Below are 16,635 nucleotides of genomic sequence, written 5' to 3' on the forward strand. Positions count from 1 at the left end.
AGCTATGTGATGTTGGGCAAATAGCTTAACCTCTCTGAGCCCCTTTACAGTGGGAATAATGGTAGAATCTATTCACGGGGCTGTTTGGAGGGTGAAATGATATAATGTGCAAGATATGGTTAGCCCAGTGCCTGGCAGTGATACTCCTCCTGTCCTGAGGGGACCTGTGTTGAGCACTTGACATTTGATGAAGGCTCACTCACCTGCATCTGGATCTCACAATCACCCCAGGAGGCAGCCAGTGGTACTGTTTTATTATTCCCATTTTCTAAATGAGAAAACTGAGGCTCAGCGAGGCCAAGATACTTGTCCAAAGATACACAAAATAAATGGCAAAGCCAGAACCTTTAGACCCCAGATTCAGTGCTCTTTCTACCACTCCACTGTCTTCTAGGTGCAATGCATCTTTCAGTCAACAAAGCAGGTTTACATCCCTTTTCTCTCTGCACACTTGAGAAACCCCAATAAAGAGGCAGTGTGAGCCCATTATATAGATGAGAAAATGGAGGGCGGTAACTGGAGTACTCCTCGCCCTCTCACTGGGGAGCCCCAGCCGGGCGCCAGCTGCTTTGGGTTTAAGCCAGAATCCACAGGCCTGTCTGCCCATGGCTGGTTTTTGTTAGGAGGGGGCCCAGCTGATGGTGTTTCCTCCCGAGGGTGTTGGTCAAAGTCTTCATTCCTCTGCCCTCCCTCCCCCTGCCCTTGTTCCTTATTACTGTTCAAGCTGCTGCGTTTAGAACACAAGCAGGGATCTTCTTGGTTCAACATTTCATGGGGTGGAGGGGCAGAGGAGAAGAGATCCTTTTAAAATAACTAGTGACCAAAGAAAAGAGGCATTCAGTAAAAGTGACAAGCGTGGCCACAGGATTTCCTAACCCTTCTTGCTTTTTTCCTCCCAGTGGGGAAAGTACCCATTTGTATTTCACTGGCCAGCAACCAAAGAACAGGGTATCTGGGAACCTGCTCCACATCTCCAGCTGCCTGTGGCCAATGCCTACAAGCCCCTGTCAGAGCTGCTTGTTCACTGGGATGCAACCTCCCCACACCATGAGAAACTGACTCGAGACAAACTTCCTGAACCTGTTGGCTTGGGTCCACTGTGACCCCCTAGTTTGTGAGAAGGTCTGGGTGGGCATTCAGGGTTTCAAGTCAATTCCATAGCAGAGTCCCAGGCTGGACATGGAAGGTCGCTAGCGAGGCTGGTGGGGAGTATTGTGCAGCTAGCCAGGGAACAGTGTCAGCAGATCAGATATTCGTGCTGGCCCACCAGTGGCATGATGCCAGCCACTCCACTTGGCAAATGCCTCCAGGGGGAGATCCCGGCAGGACTTAGCACCAACAGAGCTAAGAGCCACTCAGGATCCAGGTTGACCAGAGACACAGGTACTGGGGCTGGCTCACAACTGGGAAACCACTGGGTTTGGTAGCAGTTCAAAAAAGTGACACACCCAATCCTATAAGCTCTGATTTTTGGCCCAATACCAGCCTCGCCTCATACTGCAAAGTGCTAAAGCCAAATCCACCAGGAAGGCAAGCAGGTAACACGTTGCCGTGCACTCACCACGTGCCATGTACTGTGCTCAGCATTGCAGCCGTATTTCATGAAATCCTTACAATAGACTGAGGAGATGGGTACTCTTGAGACCCCTTTTTACAGATGAAGAAGCTGAGGCTCCAAGGGGTCATGCAATTTTTCCAGATCCCACAGCCAGCAAAGAAAGGCTCTAGAGTCTGAGCCAAGCTGCTTGACCAGTTTTCTCTCCACTGTGCCACCCGCAACACTCTGGCATTTTATCTATCAGTTCTTAAGAGAATTACAACTGCTATACTGTATGAAAATAGACTTAGGTGAGGTCACATCATGCATGAATTCAGAGTCATCTGAGCATTTAGAAGAAAGAGATCAACCAGAATGGTGGGCTGAATCTGGGCACTCCCTGCACTTCATCTCCTATCCTTTTCCCAAACCCAGGCTTCCAGGGGGCACCACCAAGTCATTTTACAGAGAGAGGACATAGCACAGGTACCTGGGCTCAAAGAGCTCTGCTCCCCTGACAGCCCACCTGGTGCTCCGAGGCTGCCCTCCATCCCCCACACCTCCTCCCTGCACTGCACCCAGCTCAGCAGCAGGTGAAAAAGAAAAGAAACCGTCTTACTTCTCAGCTGTGCCTGTGCCATTGGGAAGGGAACTCGGGTGCAGTGTTGCTGGGTCCTCACTCCACCAGAGTTCCAGACTAGCAAGGAGGGCCGCCTCCAAGGGCGGTTCCTAAAGCCCTGGGGATGAAACGTGCCACCAAGTGAGGCAGCTCCACATTCCTGTTTATTCTGGTATCAATAAAAAGGAACTGTTACTATAGTAACGGGTATTGCACTTGGTACTTGGCCACTTCCCTGATGTGGAACACCGTGTCCAGGCCACATGCCGGGGAGGCACAAATAAATACTGATTTTGTCAGACTGTTGAGGAATAAGAACGCGCCAAGCTTTGTTCTGAGCGACCTAGCTCATGTAGAGGCATTTCCCTTGTTTCTAATGGGAGAGTCAGCAAGAATGCATTCTGGTATTTCCCTGATGGAGAGGGAGCCAAGCTTCCTGCCGCAGTGTTCAACTCTTCAGGAGAAAATGGCTCTCAGTGCAAAAGGAGGGGAAACTATGCTGGGTCAGGTCCAGGGCATCCACTTATGGGCCAGAAACTCCATCCATGTTATTTACACGTTACCCTGAACTTCATCTGAACATCAGACAGGAGCCAACAGGACGTTGCACAGGAGAGAGCGGGGCAGTAGAAGCTGACCGGCTCTGGGCCAGGCTGGTCCTCGTGTAATTCCCTGCTCAGCTTGGGCACCAGCCCCTTTGGCAGCCAGTTAACACCCCTGAGCCTTGGTTTCTGTGTTTGTCAAATGTGGAGAACAGGGTGATTGAGAGGAAACACAGACGATATGACATTTGTGAAAGCATGTAGTCAATGCTCAGCAAGTAGGACTCTTCCTACAGAGAGAGCTGGACTCAGTGTGATCAGAGGGCAGGGCCCCAGCATGCAGCACTGTGCTTGGCAGAATCTGTGTTCCATAGATCTTGGTTCAATAAGTCAATGTGTGAGTCTGAAAATAAAGAACGTGTGTAGATGCTGAAGGCCAACATGGGTACTTACAGATAACAAAGGCATTCTCCTAATTTCAGAATCAGTGTTCACCTGAAAACGTGGAAGTGTTTTCTGGCTTTTGCTGTCATTCTTAATCCTCTAGCAAGGAAGCTGGCATCTACCAGTTAAACTTGGCCCTCTTCCCACCTTTACTGCCTCGTGAAGAGTCTTGGTTGGCTGGGAAGTGATTAGGCCCAGGACATACATCAAGTATGAATGCAGGCATTAAAAATGCAATTTTGCTTCTATAAATATATTAGCAAACTGAATTCAACAACACATAAAAAGGACCATACGCCATTATCAAGCTGGATTCATTCCAGGGTCACAAGGATGGTTCAACATACACAAATCAATCAATGTGGTACACCATATCAACGAAAGACAAAAACCATATGATCATTTCAATAGATGCAGAAAAAGCATTTGATAAAATTGAACATCCATTCATGGTAAAAACTCTCGCCAAAGTGGGTATAGAGGGAACATATCTCAATAATAAAAGCCATTTATGACAAACCCACAGCCGATATAATACTCAACAGTGAAAAGCTGAAAGCTTTCCCATTAAATTCTGGAACAAGAGAAGGATGCCCACTCTCACCACTTCTATTCAACACAGTATTGGAAGTTCTAGCCATGACACTCTGATGAGAAAAAGAAATAAAAGGTATTCAAATCAGAAGGGAAGAGATAAAATTGTCGTTATATGCAGATGACTTGATACTCTATATAGAAAACCCTAAATACTCCACACAAAAACTATTAGAACTGATAAATGAATTCATCAAGGTAACAGGATACAAGATTAACATACAGAAACCCGTTGAATTTCTTTACACTAACAATGAAATATCAGAAAGGGAAAGATTAAAAAAATCTAATTTAAAATCGCATAAAATAAAAAGAGACCTGGGAACAAACCTAACCAAGGAGGTGAAAGACTTATAGGCTTAGAACTATAAAACATTAATAAAGGGAATCAAGATGATTCAAAGAAATGGAAATATGTCCCATGCTCTTGGATTAGTAGAATTAATATTCTTAAAATGTCCATACTACCCAAAGCAATCTACAGATTTTTTTTTCTATTTTTTAGCCGCACTGCATATGAGGGATCTTAGTTCCCTGACCAGGGATTGACCCCATGCCCCCTGCAGTGGAAGTGCAGAGTCTTAACCACTGGCCCACCAGGGAAGTCCAGCAGTCTACAGATTTGATGTGATCCATATCAAATTACCCATGACATTTTTCACAGAACAAGAACAAATAATCCTAAAATGTATATGAAACAGCGAAAGACCCAGAATTGCCAAAACACTCCTGAGGAAAAAGAACAAAGCTGGAGGCATAACTCTCCCAATACTACAAAGCTGCAATAATCAAAACAGCATGGTATTGGCACAAAAACAGACATATGGATCCATGGAACAGAATAGAGAGCCCAGAAATAAACCCACACACCTATGGACAATTAATCTTCAACAAAAGAGGCAAGAATATACAATGGGGAGATGACAGTCTCTTCAGCAAGTGGTGTTGGGATAGCTGGACAGCCGCACGTAAAGCAATGAAGTTAGAACACTCCCTCACACCATGCACAAAAATAAACTCAAGCTTAAAGACTTAAACACAAGACATGACACCATAAAACACCAAAAAACTCACAGAAAAAAACAGACAAAATGTTCTCTGACATAAATTGTAGCAATATTTTCTTAGATTAGTCTCCTGAGGCAAAAGAAAAGCAGAATCAAGATGGCAGAGGAGTAGGACGTGGAGCTCATGTATTCCCACAGATACATCAAATATACATCTACAAGGGCTTCCCTGGTGGTGCATTGGTTGAGAGTCCGCCTGCCGATGCAGGGGACGCAGGTTCGTGCCCCGGTCCGGGAGGATCCCGCATGCCGCGGAGCGGCTGGGCCCGTGAGCCATGGCCGCTGAGCCTGTGCATCTGGAGCCTGTGCTCTGCAACGGGAGAGGCCACGGCAGTGAGAGGCCCGCGTACCGCAAAAAAAAAAAAAAATACATCTACAAGCGGAATGATTCACACAGAACATCTACTGAATGCTGGCAGAAGATCTCTGACTTCCGAAAGGGCAAGAAAACCTCTATGTAACCAGGTAGGACAAAAGAAAAAAGAAAGAAAAAAAAAAAAAAGAGGGAAAGGAATCAGAATGGGACCTGTACCCCAGGGAGGGAGCTGAGAAGGAGGAAATGTTCCCGCACCCTGGTAAGTCCCCTCACCAGCGGGGAGATCAACCTGGATGGAGGGGGAGCCTCGGAGGAGAGCACAGCAACCGGTTTGTGGAAGGCAAGATGGAGAGTGACCTGCACAGATGGTCAGTATCACTGCCCTGCACCCCGCAGCCTGAGACACTTGTCTGCCGCTGTGGGCAGGGTTTGGGTGCTGAAGCTTGGGCTTTGGAGGTCAGACTCAGGGAGAGGACTGGGGTTGGCTGCATGGAGACAGCTTGAAGAGACTGGAGTGTGGAAACTGAGGGTGCACTCGGAAGAAGCCTGGGCCCTCCAGAGAGGCAAGCCATCATGTTGGAGGGCATGTGAGAACAGGGGCAGGACTGCCATAGGAGCTTCTTTCCCTGTGATCACTCTCTCAGGCAATAGGACACTACCTACCTGAGCTCTGGAGGTGGGTGCAAGCTGCCACCACCTGTGTGGTGGGTTCCAGAGGTGGGCATGGCCATGGCCGCTGCTAAGAGACCTGCAAGTGGGCTCTGGTCACTGTTCCTGCTGTCCTGGGAGGGCACGGGCTGCTGCCACCGCCGCTAGAAGAGCCGGAGCAGGTGCTAGGAGACCCAGAAGCAGGCACTAGTCACTGCCCTTGCCGTCTGGGGAGTGTGCATGGGTGGCAAAGAGGCGTCAACCACTGCCTCTGCTGTCTCAGGAGTGTGTGGGCCATCGTTACTGCTGGGAGACATGGGAGTGGGTGCCAGCTGCTGCCCCTACTGTCCCAGGGGCATGCAGGCCACTGACACCTCTGGGAGACCTGCACACAGGTGCCAATCACCACCTCCACTGTACCGGGAGTGTGCATGGGGCCGCTGCACCTACACACCCCAGATCAAGGGGATAACAGCCAGCACATACTGAGGAAAGAGGCATCAAGCATCCAAACTAAAAGCAGCCCCTCGATTCCAGACAAGATGGTGGAGTAGAAGGAGCTGAGCTCACCTCCTCTCATGAAAACACCAAAATCACAAAAAACTGCTGAACAACCATTGACAAAAAAGACTGGAACCTACCAAAACACATATGTTACATCCAAGGACAAAGAAGCAGCCACAATAAGACAGTAGAAGGGGCACTTCCGTGATAAAATGAAATCCCATGCCCATCAGGTGGGCAACCCACAAACTGAAAAATAATTATATTTCAGAGGTTCACCCACAGGAGTGAGAGTTCTGAGCCCCATGTCAGGCTCCCCAGCCGGAGGGTCTGGCATTGGGAGGAGGAGCCCCCAGAGCATTTGGCTTTGAAGGCCAACAGGACTTGAATGCAGGAGCTCCACAGGACTGGGGAAAACACAGACTCCACTCTCAGAGGGTGCACACAAGATTTTATGTGCACTGGGACCCAGCACAAAGCAGTGACTTCACTGGCCCCTGGGCTAGACCTACCTGTGGGTCTTGGAGTGTCTCTTGGGGAGGCGGGGGTTGGCTGTGGCTCACTGTGGGGGCAAGGACACTGGTGGCAGAGGCCAAAGGAATATTAATCAGCATGAGCTCTCCCAGAGGTTGCCATTTTGGCACTGAGACCTGGCCTCACCCAACAACCTGCAGGCTCCAGTGTTGGGATGCCTCAGGCCAAACCACCAGCAGGGGGGTAACACAGCCCCACCCATCAGTAGACAGGCTGCTTAAAGTTGTACTGAGCTCACAGGCACCGCTAAACATACCCTTTGACACAGTCCTGCCCACAAGAGGGACAAGACCCAGCTCCACCCACCAGTGGGCAGGCACCAGTCCCTCCTACCAGGAAGCTTGCAGGAAGCCCCTGCGCCAACCTCACACACCAGGGGCCAGACACCAGCAGCAAGAGGAACTACGATCCTGCAGGCTGGAAAGGAGACCACAAACACAGAAAGTTTGACAAAATGAGACAGCAGAGAAATTATATATATATATATATATATATATAGAGAGAGAGAGAGAGAGAGAGAGAGAGAGAGAGAGAGAGAGAGAGAGAGAGACTTCTATATCAAAAGCTCATGGTAAAAAAAAAAAAAAAAAAAAAAAAAAGCTCATGGTAAGCACAAACCAAAAATCTACAAGAGATACACACACAAAAAAAGAAAAAGCAATCCAAGCACAACACTAAAGATAGTCATCAAATCACAAGAGAACAAAAGAGGGAGAAAAAAGACCTACAAAAATAAATCCAGAACAATTAACAAAATGGCTATAAGAACATACATATCGATAATTACCTTAAATGTAAAGGGATTAAATGCTCCAACCAAAAGACGTAGACTAGCGGAATGGATACAAAAACAAAACCTGTGTATATGCTGTCTACAACATACCCACTTCATATCTAGGGACACATACATACTAAAAGTGAGGGGATGGAAAAAGGTATTCCATGCAAATGGAAATCAAAAGAGAGCTGGAGTAGCAATACTCATATCAGACAAAACAGACTTTAAAATAAAGACTGTTACATGAGACAAGGAAGGACACTACATAACGATCAAGGGATCAATCCAAGAAGAAGATATAACAATTAGTAAACATATATGCACCCAACACAGGAGCACCTCAATATATAAGGCAAATGCTAACAGCCATAAAAGGAGAAATTGACAATAACACAATAATAGTGGGGGACTTTAATAACCCACTTACATCAATGAACAGATCATCCAGACAACCAATAAGGACACATAGGCCTTAAATGACACATTAGACCAGATGGACATAATTGATATTTATAGAACATTCCATCCAAAAGGTGAAGAATACACATTCTTCCCAAGTGCACATGGAATGATCTCCAGGATTGATCACATGCTGGGCCACAAAGCAAGTCTCAGTAAATTTAAGAAAATTGAACTCATATCAAGCATCTTTTCCAACTACAATGCTTTGAGATTAGAAATCAATTACAGGAAGAAAAACTGTAAAAAACACAAACACATGGAGGCAAAACAACATGCTACTAAACAACCAATGGATCACTGAAGAAATAAAGAGGAAATAAAAAAATACCTAGAGACAAATGAAAGCATGATGATCCAAAACCTATGGGAAGCAACAAAATCAGTTCTAAGAGGGAAGTGTATATCAATACAATCTTACCTCAGGAAATAAGAAAAATCTCAAACAAACAACCTAACCTTACACCTAAAGCAACTAAAGAAAGAAGAACAAACAAAACCCAAAGTTAGTAGAAGGAAAGAAATCATAAACATCAGAGCAGAAATAAATGAAATAGAGATAAAGAAAACAATAGAAAAGATCAATGAAACCAAAAGCTGGTTCTTTGAGAAGATAAAGAAAATTGATAAACTTTCAGCCAGACTCATCAAGAAAAAAATCAATAAAATTAGAAATCAATAAGGAGAAGTTACAACTGACACCACAGAAATACAAAGGATAAGGGACTACTACAAGCAACTATATGCCAATAAAACGGACAACCTAGAAGAAATGGACAAATTCTTAGAAAGATACAACCTTCCAAGACTGAACCAGGAAGAAATAGAAAATATGAACAGACCAATCACAAGTACTGAACTTGAAACAGTGACTTACAAACTTCCAACAAACAAAATCCAGGACTAGGTGGCTTCATCACAGGCAAATTCTATCAAACATTTAGAGAATAGTTAACACCTATCCTTCTAAAACTCTTCCAAAAAAATTGCAGAGGAACACTCCCAAACTCATTCTATGAGGCCACCATCACCCTGATAGCAAAACCACACAAAGATATCACTGATGAACATACACTCAAGAATCCTCAACAAAATACTAGCAAACCAAATCCAACAACACATTAAAAGGATCATACACCATGATCAAGTGGGATTTTTCGCAGGGTTGCAAGGATTCTTCAATATCTGAAAATCAATCAGTGTGGTACATACACCACATTAAGAAACTGAAGAATAAAAACCGTATGATCATCTCAATAGATGCAAAAAAAGCTTTTGACAAAATTCAACCCCCATTAATGATAAAAAAAAGTTGGAATAGAGGGAAGTTACCTCAACGTAATAAAGGCCATATATGACAAACCCACAGCTAACATCCTTCTCATTGGTGGAAAGCTGAAAGCATTTCCTTAAGGTTAGGAACAAGGCAAGGATGTCCACTGTCACCACATTTATTCAACATAGTTTTGGAAGTCATAGCCATGGCAATCAGAGAAGAAAAAGAAACAAAAGGAATCCAAATTGGAAAAGAAGAAATAAAATTGCCACTGTTTGCAGATGACATGATACTATTTACTATTTAGAAAATCCTAAAGATGCTACCAGAAAAGTACTAGAGCTCATCAATGAATTTGGTAAAGTTGCAGGGTACAAAATTAATACACAGAAATCTCTTGCATTCCTATACAGTAACAACAAAAGATCAGAAAGAGAAATTAAGGAAACAATCCCATTTACAATCACATCAAAAAGAATAAAATACCTAGGAATAAAGCTACCTAAGGAGACAAAAGACCTGTACTCTGAAAACTATATGACATTGATGAAAGAAATAAAAGATGACACAAATAGATGGAAGGATATCCTGTGTTTCTGGATTGGAAGACTCAATATTGTCAAAATGACTGTACTACCCAAGGCAATCTACAGATTCAGTGCAATCCCTATCAAATTACCAATGGCATTTTTCAGAGAACTAGAACAAAAAATTTTTTAATTTATATGGAAACACAAAAGATCCTGAATAGCATAAGCAATCCTGAGAAAGAAAAATGAAGCTGGAGGAATCAGACTCCCTGACTTCGGACTATACCACAAAGCTACAATTATCAAAATTTTATGGTACTGGCAAAAAATCCAGAAATGTAGATCAGTGGAACAGGACAGAAAGCCCAGAAATAAGCCCCATGCACCTATGGTCAATTAATCTACTTCAAAGGAGGCAAGAATATACAGTGGAGAAAAGACAGTCTCTTCAACAAGTGGTGCTGGGAAAACTGGACAGCTACATGAAAAGAATGAAATTAGAACATAACACCATACATGAAAATAAATTCAGAATGGATCAAAGACTTCAATGTAAGGCTGGATACTATCAAACTCTTAGAGGAAAACATAGGCAGAACACTCTTTGCCAGAAATCACAGCAATATCATTTTTGATACACCTCCTGGAGTAATGACAATAAAAACAAAAATAAACAAATGGGACCTAATTAAACTTAAAAGCTTCTGCACAGCAAAGGAAACCATAAACAAAATGAAAAAGACAACCCACAGAATGGGAGAAAATATTTGCAAACAAAGCAACCAACAATGTATTAGTCTCCAAAATACACAAACAGTTCATGCAGCTCTATGTCAAAAAAACAAACAACCCGATCATAAAATGGGCAGAAGATCTCAGTAGACATTTCTCCGAAAAAGATATACAGATGGCCAAAAAGCACATGAAAAGATGCTCAACATCACTAATTTTTAGAGAAATGCAAATCAAAACTACAATGAGCTATCACTTCACACCGGTCAGAGTGGCCACCATCAAAAAGTCTACAAACAATAAATGCTGGAGAGGGTGTGGAGAAAAGGAAACCCTCCTACACTGTTGGGGGGAATGTAAATTGATACAGCTACTATGGAGAACAGTATGGAGGTTCTTTGAAAAACTAAAAATAGAAATACCATATGATCTAGCAATCCCACTCCTGGGCATACATCCGTAGAAAACCATAATTCAAAAAGATACACGCACCCCAGTGTTCACTGCAGCACTATTTACAGCAGCCGAGACATGGAAACAACCTAAATGTCCATTGACAGAGAAATGGATAAAGAAGATGTGGTACATATAGACAATGGAATACTACTCAGCCATAAAAAAAGAATGAAATAATACCATTTGCAGGAACATGGATGGACCTAGAGATTGTCATACTGAGTGAAGTAAGTCAGACACAGAAAGACAAATATATGATACCACTTATATGTGGAATCTAAGAAAAAGGGTACAAACAAACTTATATACAAAACAGAAGTAGAGTCACAAATGTAGAAAACAAACTTACGGTTACCAGGGGATGGGGGTGGGAGGGATAAACTGGGAGCTTGGGATTGACATATACACACTACTATACATAAAATAGATAATAAGAACCTGCTGTATAGCACAGGGAACTCTTCTCAATAGTCTGTGATGGCCTATATGGGAAAAGAATCTAAAAAAAAAAGAGTGGATATATGTATAACTGATTCACTTTGCTGTACACCCGAAAGTAACACAACATTGCAAATCATCTGTACTCCAATAAAAATTTAAAAAAAAAAAAAGAGTGAAATGTTGCCATTTGCAGCCACATGGATGGTCCTAGAGATTATCATACTAAGTGAAGTAAGTCAGACAGGGAAAGAGCCGTATTATATTTGGGTTGACCAAAAAGTTCATTTGGGTTTTTCCTATGATGTTACAGAAAACCCAAACGAGCTTTTTGGGCAACCCAATATTGTTGGGTTAAATGTGGAATCTAAAAAGTAATACAAATGGACTTATTTACATAACAGAAACAGACTCACAGACACAGAAAAGAAAATTATGGTTACCAAAGAATGAGGTGGGGTGGGGGGACAAATTAGGAGTATGGGATTAAAAGATACACACTACTATATTTAAAATGGATAAACAGTAAGGATTTACTGTATAGCACATGGAACTACATTCAATATCTTATAATAACTTATAATGGAAAAGAATCTGAAAAAGAATAGATTTATGTGTACATGTATTCAGCCATATTATATATATAACTGAATCACTTTGCTGTACACCTAAAACTAACACAGTATTGTAAATAAACTCTAAAAATGCAGTTTTGATCCTCTTTGGCCTATGTTATTCATTTAACCAACATTTATTGAGTACCTGCTGTGTTCCTGGCACTGTTCCCAGTGTAAATGAGACAGTATCCCTGTGCTCAGGTAACCTACTTTCAAGGTGGGGTTCAGACAAAAAAATAAGGAGACAGACAAGAAAATGTAGAGCTGCAATGAACACTGTGATGAAAGCAAGACTGGACAAGGTGCAAGGGAGGGACTGGGAACTTAGGTAGGGTGGACAGTGGGGAGGCGACATTTTAGGGAGGCTGGAATGGTGAGGAGGAGAGCATTCCAGAGAGTGGGAAGAGCTAGTGGAAAGGCCCCAGCGAGGGAAGGAGCTGGGCATGATGGAAGGAGGCCGGTGGGGTGGAGTGCGGGGTATGAGGGAGATGGAAGGAAGAAGGGGCAGGCAGGTCTGCATGACCTGGGAGCTGTGGCCAAGCCCCCCATTCTGGAGCCAGTTCAATTTGCAGGGTCCCAAATCCTCGAGTTGTTTCTCCTTCCTAATTGTTTCTCTTAACGTACTTTGAATGGTGCCTCCCGCAGCTCCCCATCCTGCTGTGGCTTAACTTCACTGAATTCTGATGGTGGAAGACCGCAACCAAATTCTTGTCAAGCACTCTTCACTGCCTCTGGTCCCCACCCACGTGTTGTCCTGCTGTGCAAATGACTAGTACTTGGGGCATGTCCCAGGGCCCACAGTGGCTTGTCTGAACCAATCCCAGTGTCCTCTGACAGGTGGTGGAACAAGACGGATCCTTGGGCGGGAGGACTCTGCTCACCGCCTGAGGCAGACAGACCCCACAGTCGCTCTCACTCCAGAGAAGCAGACTCTCAGTCCTCATACCAGCCATGTCCTCCATCCCCACTTTGTGTTCCCTTTCTTGGAAGATTCTGATGGCAGCCCCAGAGCAATTGAGAACCAAGGAGAGCTGGGCAGGAACCCCGCAAGGTTGGGTGCCATTTTCCCCAGGCAGCTGGGACTCACTGTACTTCTTCCACTAAAGCTCTTCTCATGGTCCAACCTGTGCACAAACCCACCAGCCTCACCCACCAGACCGCCAGCCTGAGGGCCGGGGCCTCACCTTATTCCTCTTAGTATTCCTGTCCCAGTAGCAAGGTGCTCAATAACTAGTATTGACTTGCAGACACCAAAGATGTTGATGTCCCTGAGCTTGTGACAGCATCATCTTGCTGTGTCTGTGCACGTGTGTGAGCACGTGTGTGTGCGTGTAACTGTATATGAGGTCAAGCCACCATTTCTCAAGCCATACCCCATCAGTAAGAAATTATGCTACGGCCCATAATGGGATGCCATCAATAGCACATCTATTTATTACCCTAAAAAGGTGTCTTCTACATGTTTGGTGAAAAATCAAAGAGCAAAATCATATATAGTCTGATTCCTCTACCCTTTTTTTTCCAAGATAAAAAAGTTAGTATATGCATAGAGAACCAATCTGGAGGCGTATACACTGAACTGTTAATGGAAGTCAGTTCTAGACCAACGTATCTCAAATGTCATTACTAGCCTTCAGTCGGAATAAGGGTTAAAATGGAATTACTGGGTCATGTTTCTGGATCGCTGTATTAGAATCTATGAGGGAGGGGCCTAGGCGTCTGGAATTTTAACATGTCCCCAGGGGATCTGCTTACATTTAGGAGTCTGAGCACCACTATTCTACAGCAGAACATTACAGGCCTTTATCCTTTGTCCCAATATTTCGGTAACGTTTGTAGCTTAAAAAAAAAAAAAAAAGCATACATTTCTTTTGTTATCAGAACAAAACAATAAAGGTGAAAAATATGGGAAAGAGCAACCTTTTCCAACCAACCATAGTTAAAAGTCACATCTGGTTCAGTCATGTACATTTTGCATATTGGAAAATAGAGGCCTTTTGGTCAAATGAGGCTTTTAAGAGTTTACTCCAGGTAATGGCCAAATTCAACTCCAGTTCCTGCCTCCTGCCTTGGTCTGTGTGGCTTTTGACGGAGGCCCTCCCATTCTCCCATAAGGAAGGACTCTGGACTGCAGGGGCCTGAGGATCCGAATTTTTGCTCAGCCCCTGGAGGAATGAAAGGGGATCCTGGAGGCTGAGCACACCTGTCCCACACTCCCCTCCTGCCCCTCTGAAGTTCGTTTTCTTGGGAGCTAGAGGAGCTAAAAAGAAGGGGGTAGTGAAGACCAGGAGAGGCATTCATGCGTGGAAGCTGAGGAATTTTCCTGTAGCTATAGTGGGCTAGGGCTGCAGCTTGCATTAAAAAACTCCAAAAACCTCTTTTCCTTTAATTTTTGCTCCCCCTTTCTCCCAGCTGACAGGCACCTGCAGCAGCTTATCTGGGCCTACAAACATCAGACAAGAAGTTTCCATGGCAACTCCAAACTTCCTCCTCAGCCCTGTATTCAGTCTAAATCTCCAAGGCCCCTTTTCAAGGCCTCAATGAGGTTTCTGAGAAGCCACCCACAAAATAGCCTTAGGATCCAACCTTCCCCCACCCCCAACATGCTCTTTTCAAAGGACATGGCAGGAGAAGCTGTACTGGCAAGAAAACTTGTCATGGGATCCGTGGAGAGATTATAAAAGGAATGAGCGTTGCCTTTACAACGAGTTTGAACCAGGAAGAATTTACCCGGTGGAGGGATTTCAAGCATGGAAACAGGAAAGTGCAAGGGAGTGGGGAAGAACCAAGAGTCTTATTTCAGAAAGCTGGCTCTCAACTCAGCTGCAGTCAGGCATGGTTAATCTGGTCTCTTAGCTGCAGAAGGACCTGGGGTGCCCCCAACCTCCAGCATATTTTAATTCACTTGTAGCTAGACAAAATATGGACAGTAGATCGAGGCACGGGGAAAGGGATGTGAGTATGTGAGTGGGTGTGTGTAGAGGGGAACCTGGGCAGACCATGGCTTGTCAAGCCAAGCAAACTTCCATAATGCCTGGCAGTGGGGCTGCCAAATGTAGCTAACAAAAAGGCAGCATGTCCCTGCATGTAAATCAGTGAAGTTAGAACACGCCCTCACACCATGCACAAAAATAAACTCAAAATGGCTTGAAGACTTAAACATAAGACATGACACCGTAAAACTCCTAGAAGAGAGCATACGCAAAACATTCTCTGACACAAATCGTACCAATGTTTTCTTAGGTCAGTCTCGCAAAGCAATAGAAATAAAGACAAAACTAAACAAATGAGGGACCTAATTAAACTTAAAAGCTTTTGCACAGCAAAGGAAACCATAAAAAAAGGGAAAGACAACCTACAGAATGGGAGAAAATATTTGCCAGTGATGCAGCTGTCAAAAGCTTAATCTCCAAAATATACAAACAGCTCATACAACAACAAAATAAACAACCCAGTTGAAAACTGGGCAGAAGATCTAAGACATTTCTCCAAAGAAGACATACAGATGGCCAGTAGGCACATGAAAAGATGTGCAGCGTCACTAATTATTAGAGAAATGCAAATCAAATCTACAATGAGGTATCACCTCACACTGGTCAGAATGGCCATCATCAAAAAGCCTACAAATAACAAATGCTGGAGAGGGTGTGGAGAAAAGGGAACCCTCTTACACTGTTGGTGGGAATGTAAGTTGGTGCAGCTACTATGGAAAATAGTATGGAGGTTCCTCAGGAAACTAAAAATAGAATACCATATGATTCAGCAATCCCACTCCTGGGCATGTATCCAAACAAAACTATAATTCAAAAAGATACATGTATCCCTATGTTCACAGCAGCACTATTCACAGTAGCCAGGACCTGGAAACAACCTAAATGTCCATCAAGAGATGAATGGATAAAGAAGATGTGGTACATTTATACAATGGAATACTACTTAGCCATAAAAAGAACAAAATAATGCCATTTGCAGCAACACGGATGCAACTAGAGATGATCATACTAAGTGAAGTAAGTCAGAAAGAGAAAGACAAATACCATATGATATCGCTTATATGTGGAACCTAAAATATGACACAAATGAACCTATCTACAAAACAGAAACAGACTCACAGACATAGAGAACAGACTTGTGGTTGCCAAGTGGGAGGGGTGGAGAGGGAGGGATGGACTGGTAGTTTGGGGTTAGTAGATGCAAACTTTTACATATAGAATGGATAAACAAGGTCCTACTGTATAGTACAGGGAACTATATCCAATCTCCTGGGATAAACCATAATGGAAAAGAATATAAAAAAGAGTGTATATATGGGTAAAAAAAAAAAGAAAAAAAATCAGCATGTCCAGTTAAATTTGAACTTCAGATAAGCAACGAATAGTTTTTTAGCATAAGCATACCCATATAATATTTGAGACACACTTACACTAAAATAATATTCATTGTGTATCTGAGATTCAAATTTAACTATTTTATCTGGCATCCCTACTTGGCAGGCAGCAATGGAAGCTATGACCACCCTTCTGGGTGCAGAGAAGCACAGTTGC

The 16,635-nt window shown here is 43.6% G+C and overlaps 1 protein-coding gene across 6 annotated transcripts in view; it reads right to left on the bottom strand.

Moving 5' to 3' along the window:
- FAM107A (family with sequence similarity 107 member A) overlaps positions 1 to 16,635 on the bottom strand; it is a 78,350-nt gene that overhangs the window by 14,830 nt on the left and 46,885 nt on the right. The window contains exon 1 of one of the 6 annotated variants that reach the window (XM_067754971.1): positions 2,157 to 2,315. The exons of 4 other annotated variants lie outside the window; for them this stretch is intronic. In XM_067754971.1, coding sequence (XP_067611072.1) covers positions 2,157 to 2,178 — 22 coding nt within the window. In that variant the 5' untranslated portion in view covers positions 2,179 to 2,315. Of the gene's footprint in view, positions 1 to 2,027; positions 2,049 to 2,156; positions 2,316 to 16,635 lie in introns of those variants that run through there. One more of the 6 variants, XM_067754970.1, reaches the window with a different exon arrangement.

The sequence above is a fragment of the Pseudorca crassidens genome, chromosome 10, assembly GCF_039906515.1.
Source record: "Pseudorca crassidens isolate mPseCra1 chromosome 10, mPseCra1.hap1, whole genome shotgun sequence".
Classification (NCBI taxonomy): domain Eukaryota; kingdom Metazoa; phylum Chordata; class Mammalia; order Artiodactyla; family Delphinidae; genus Pseudorca; species Pseudorca crassidens.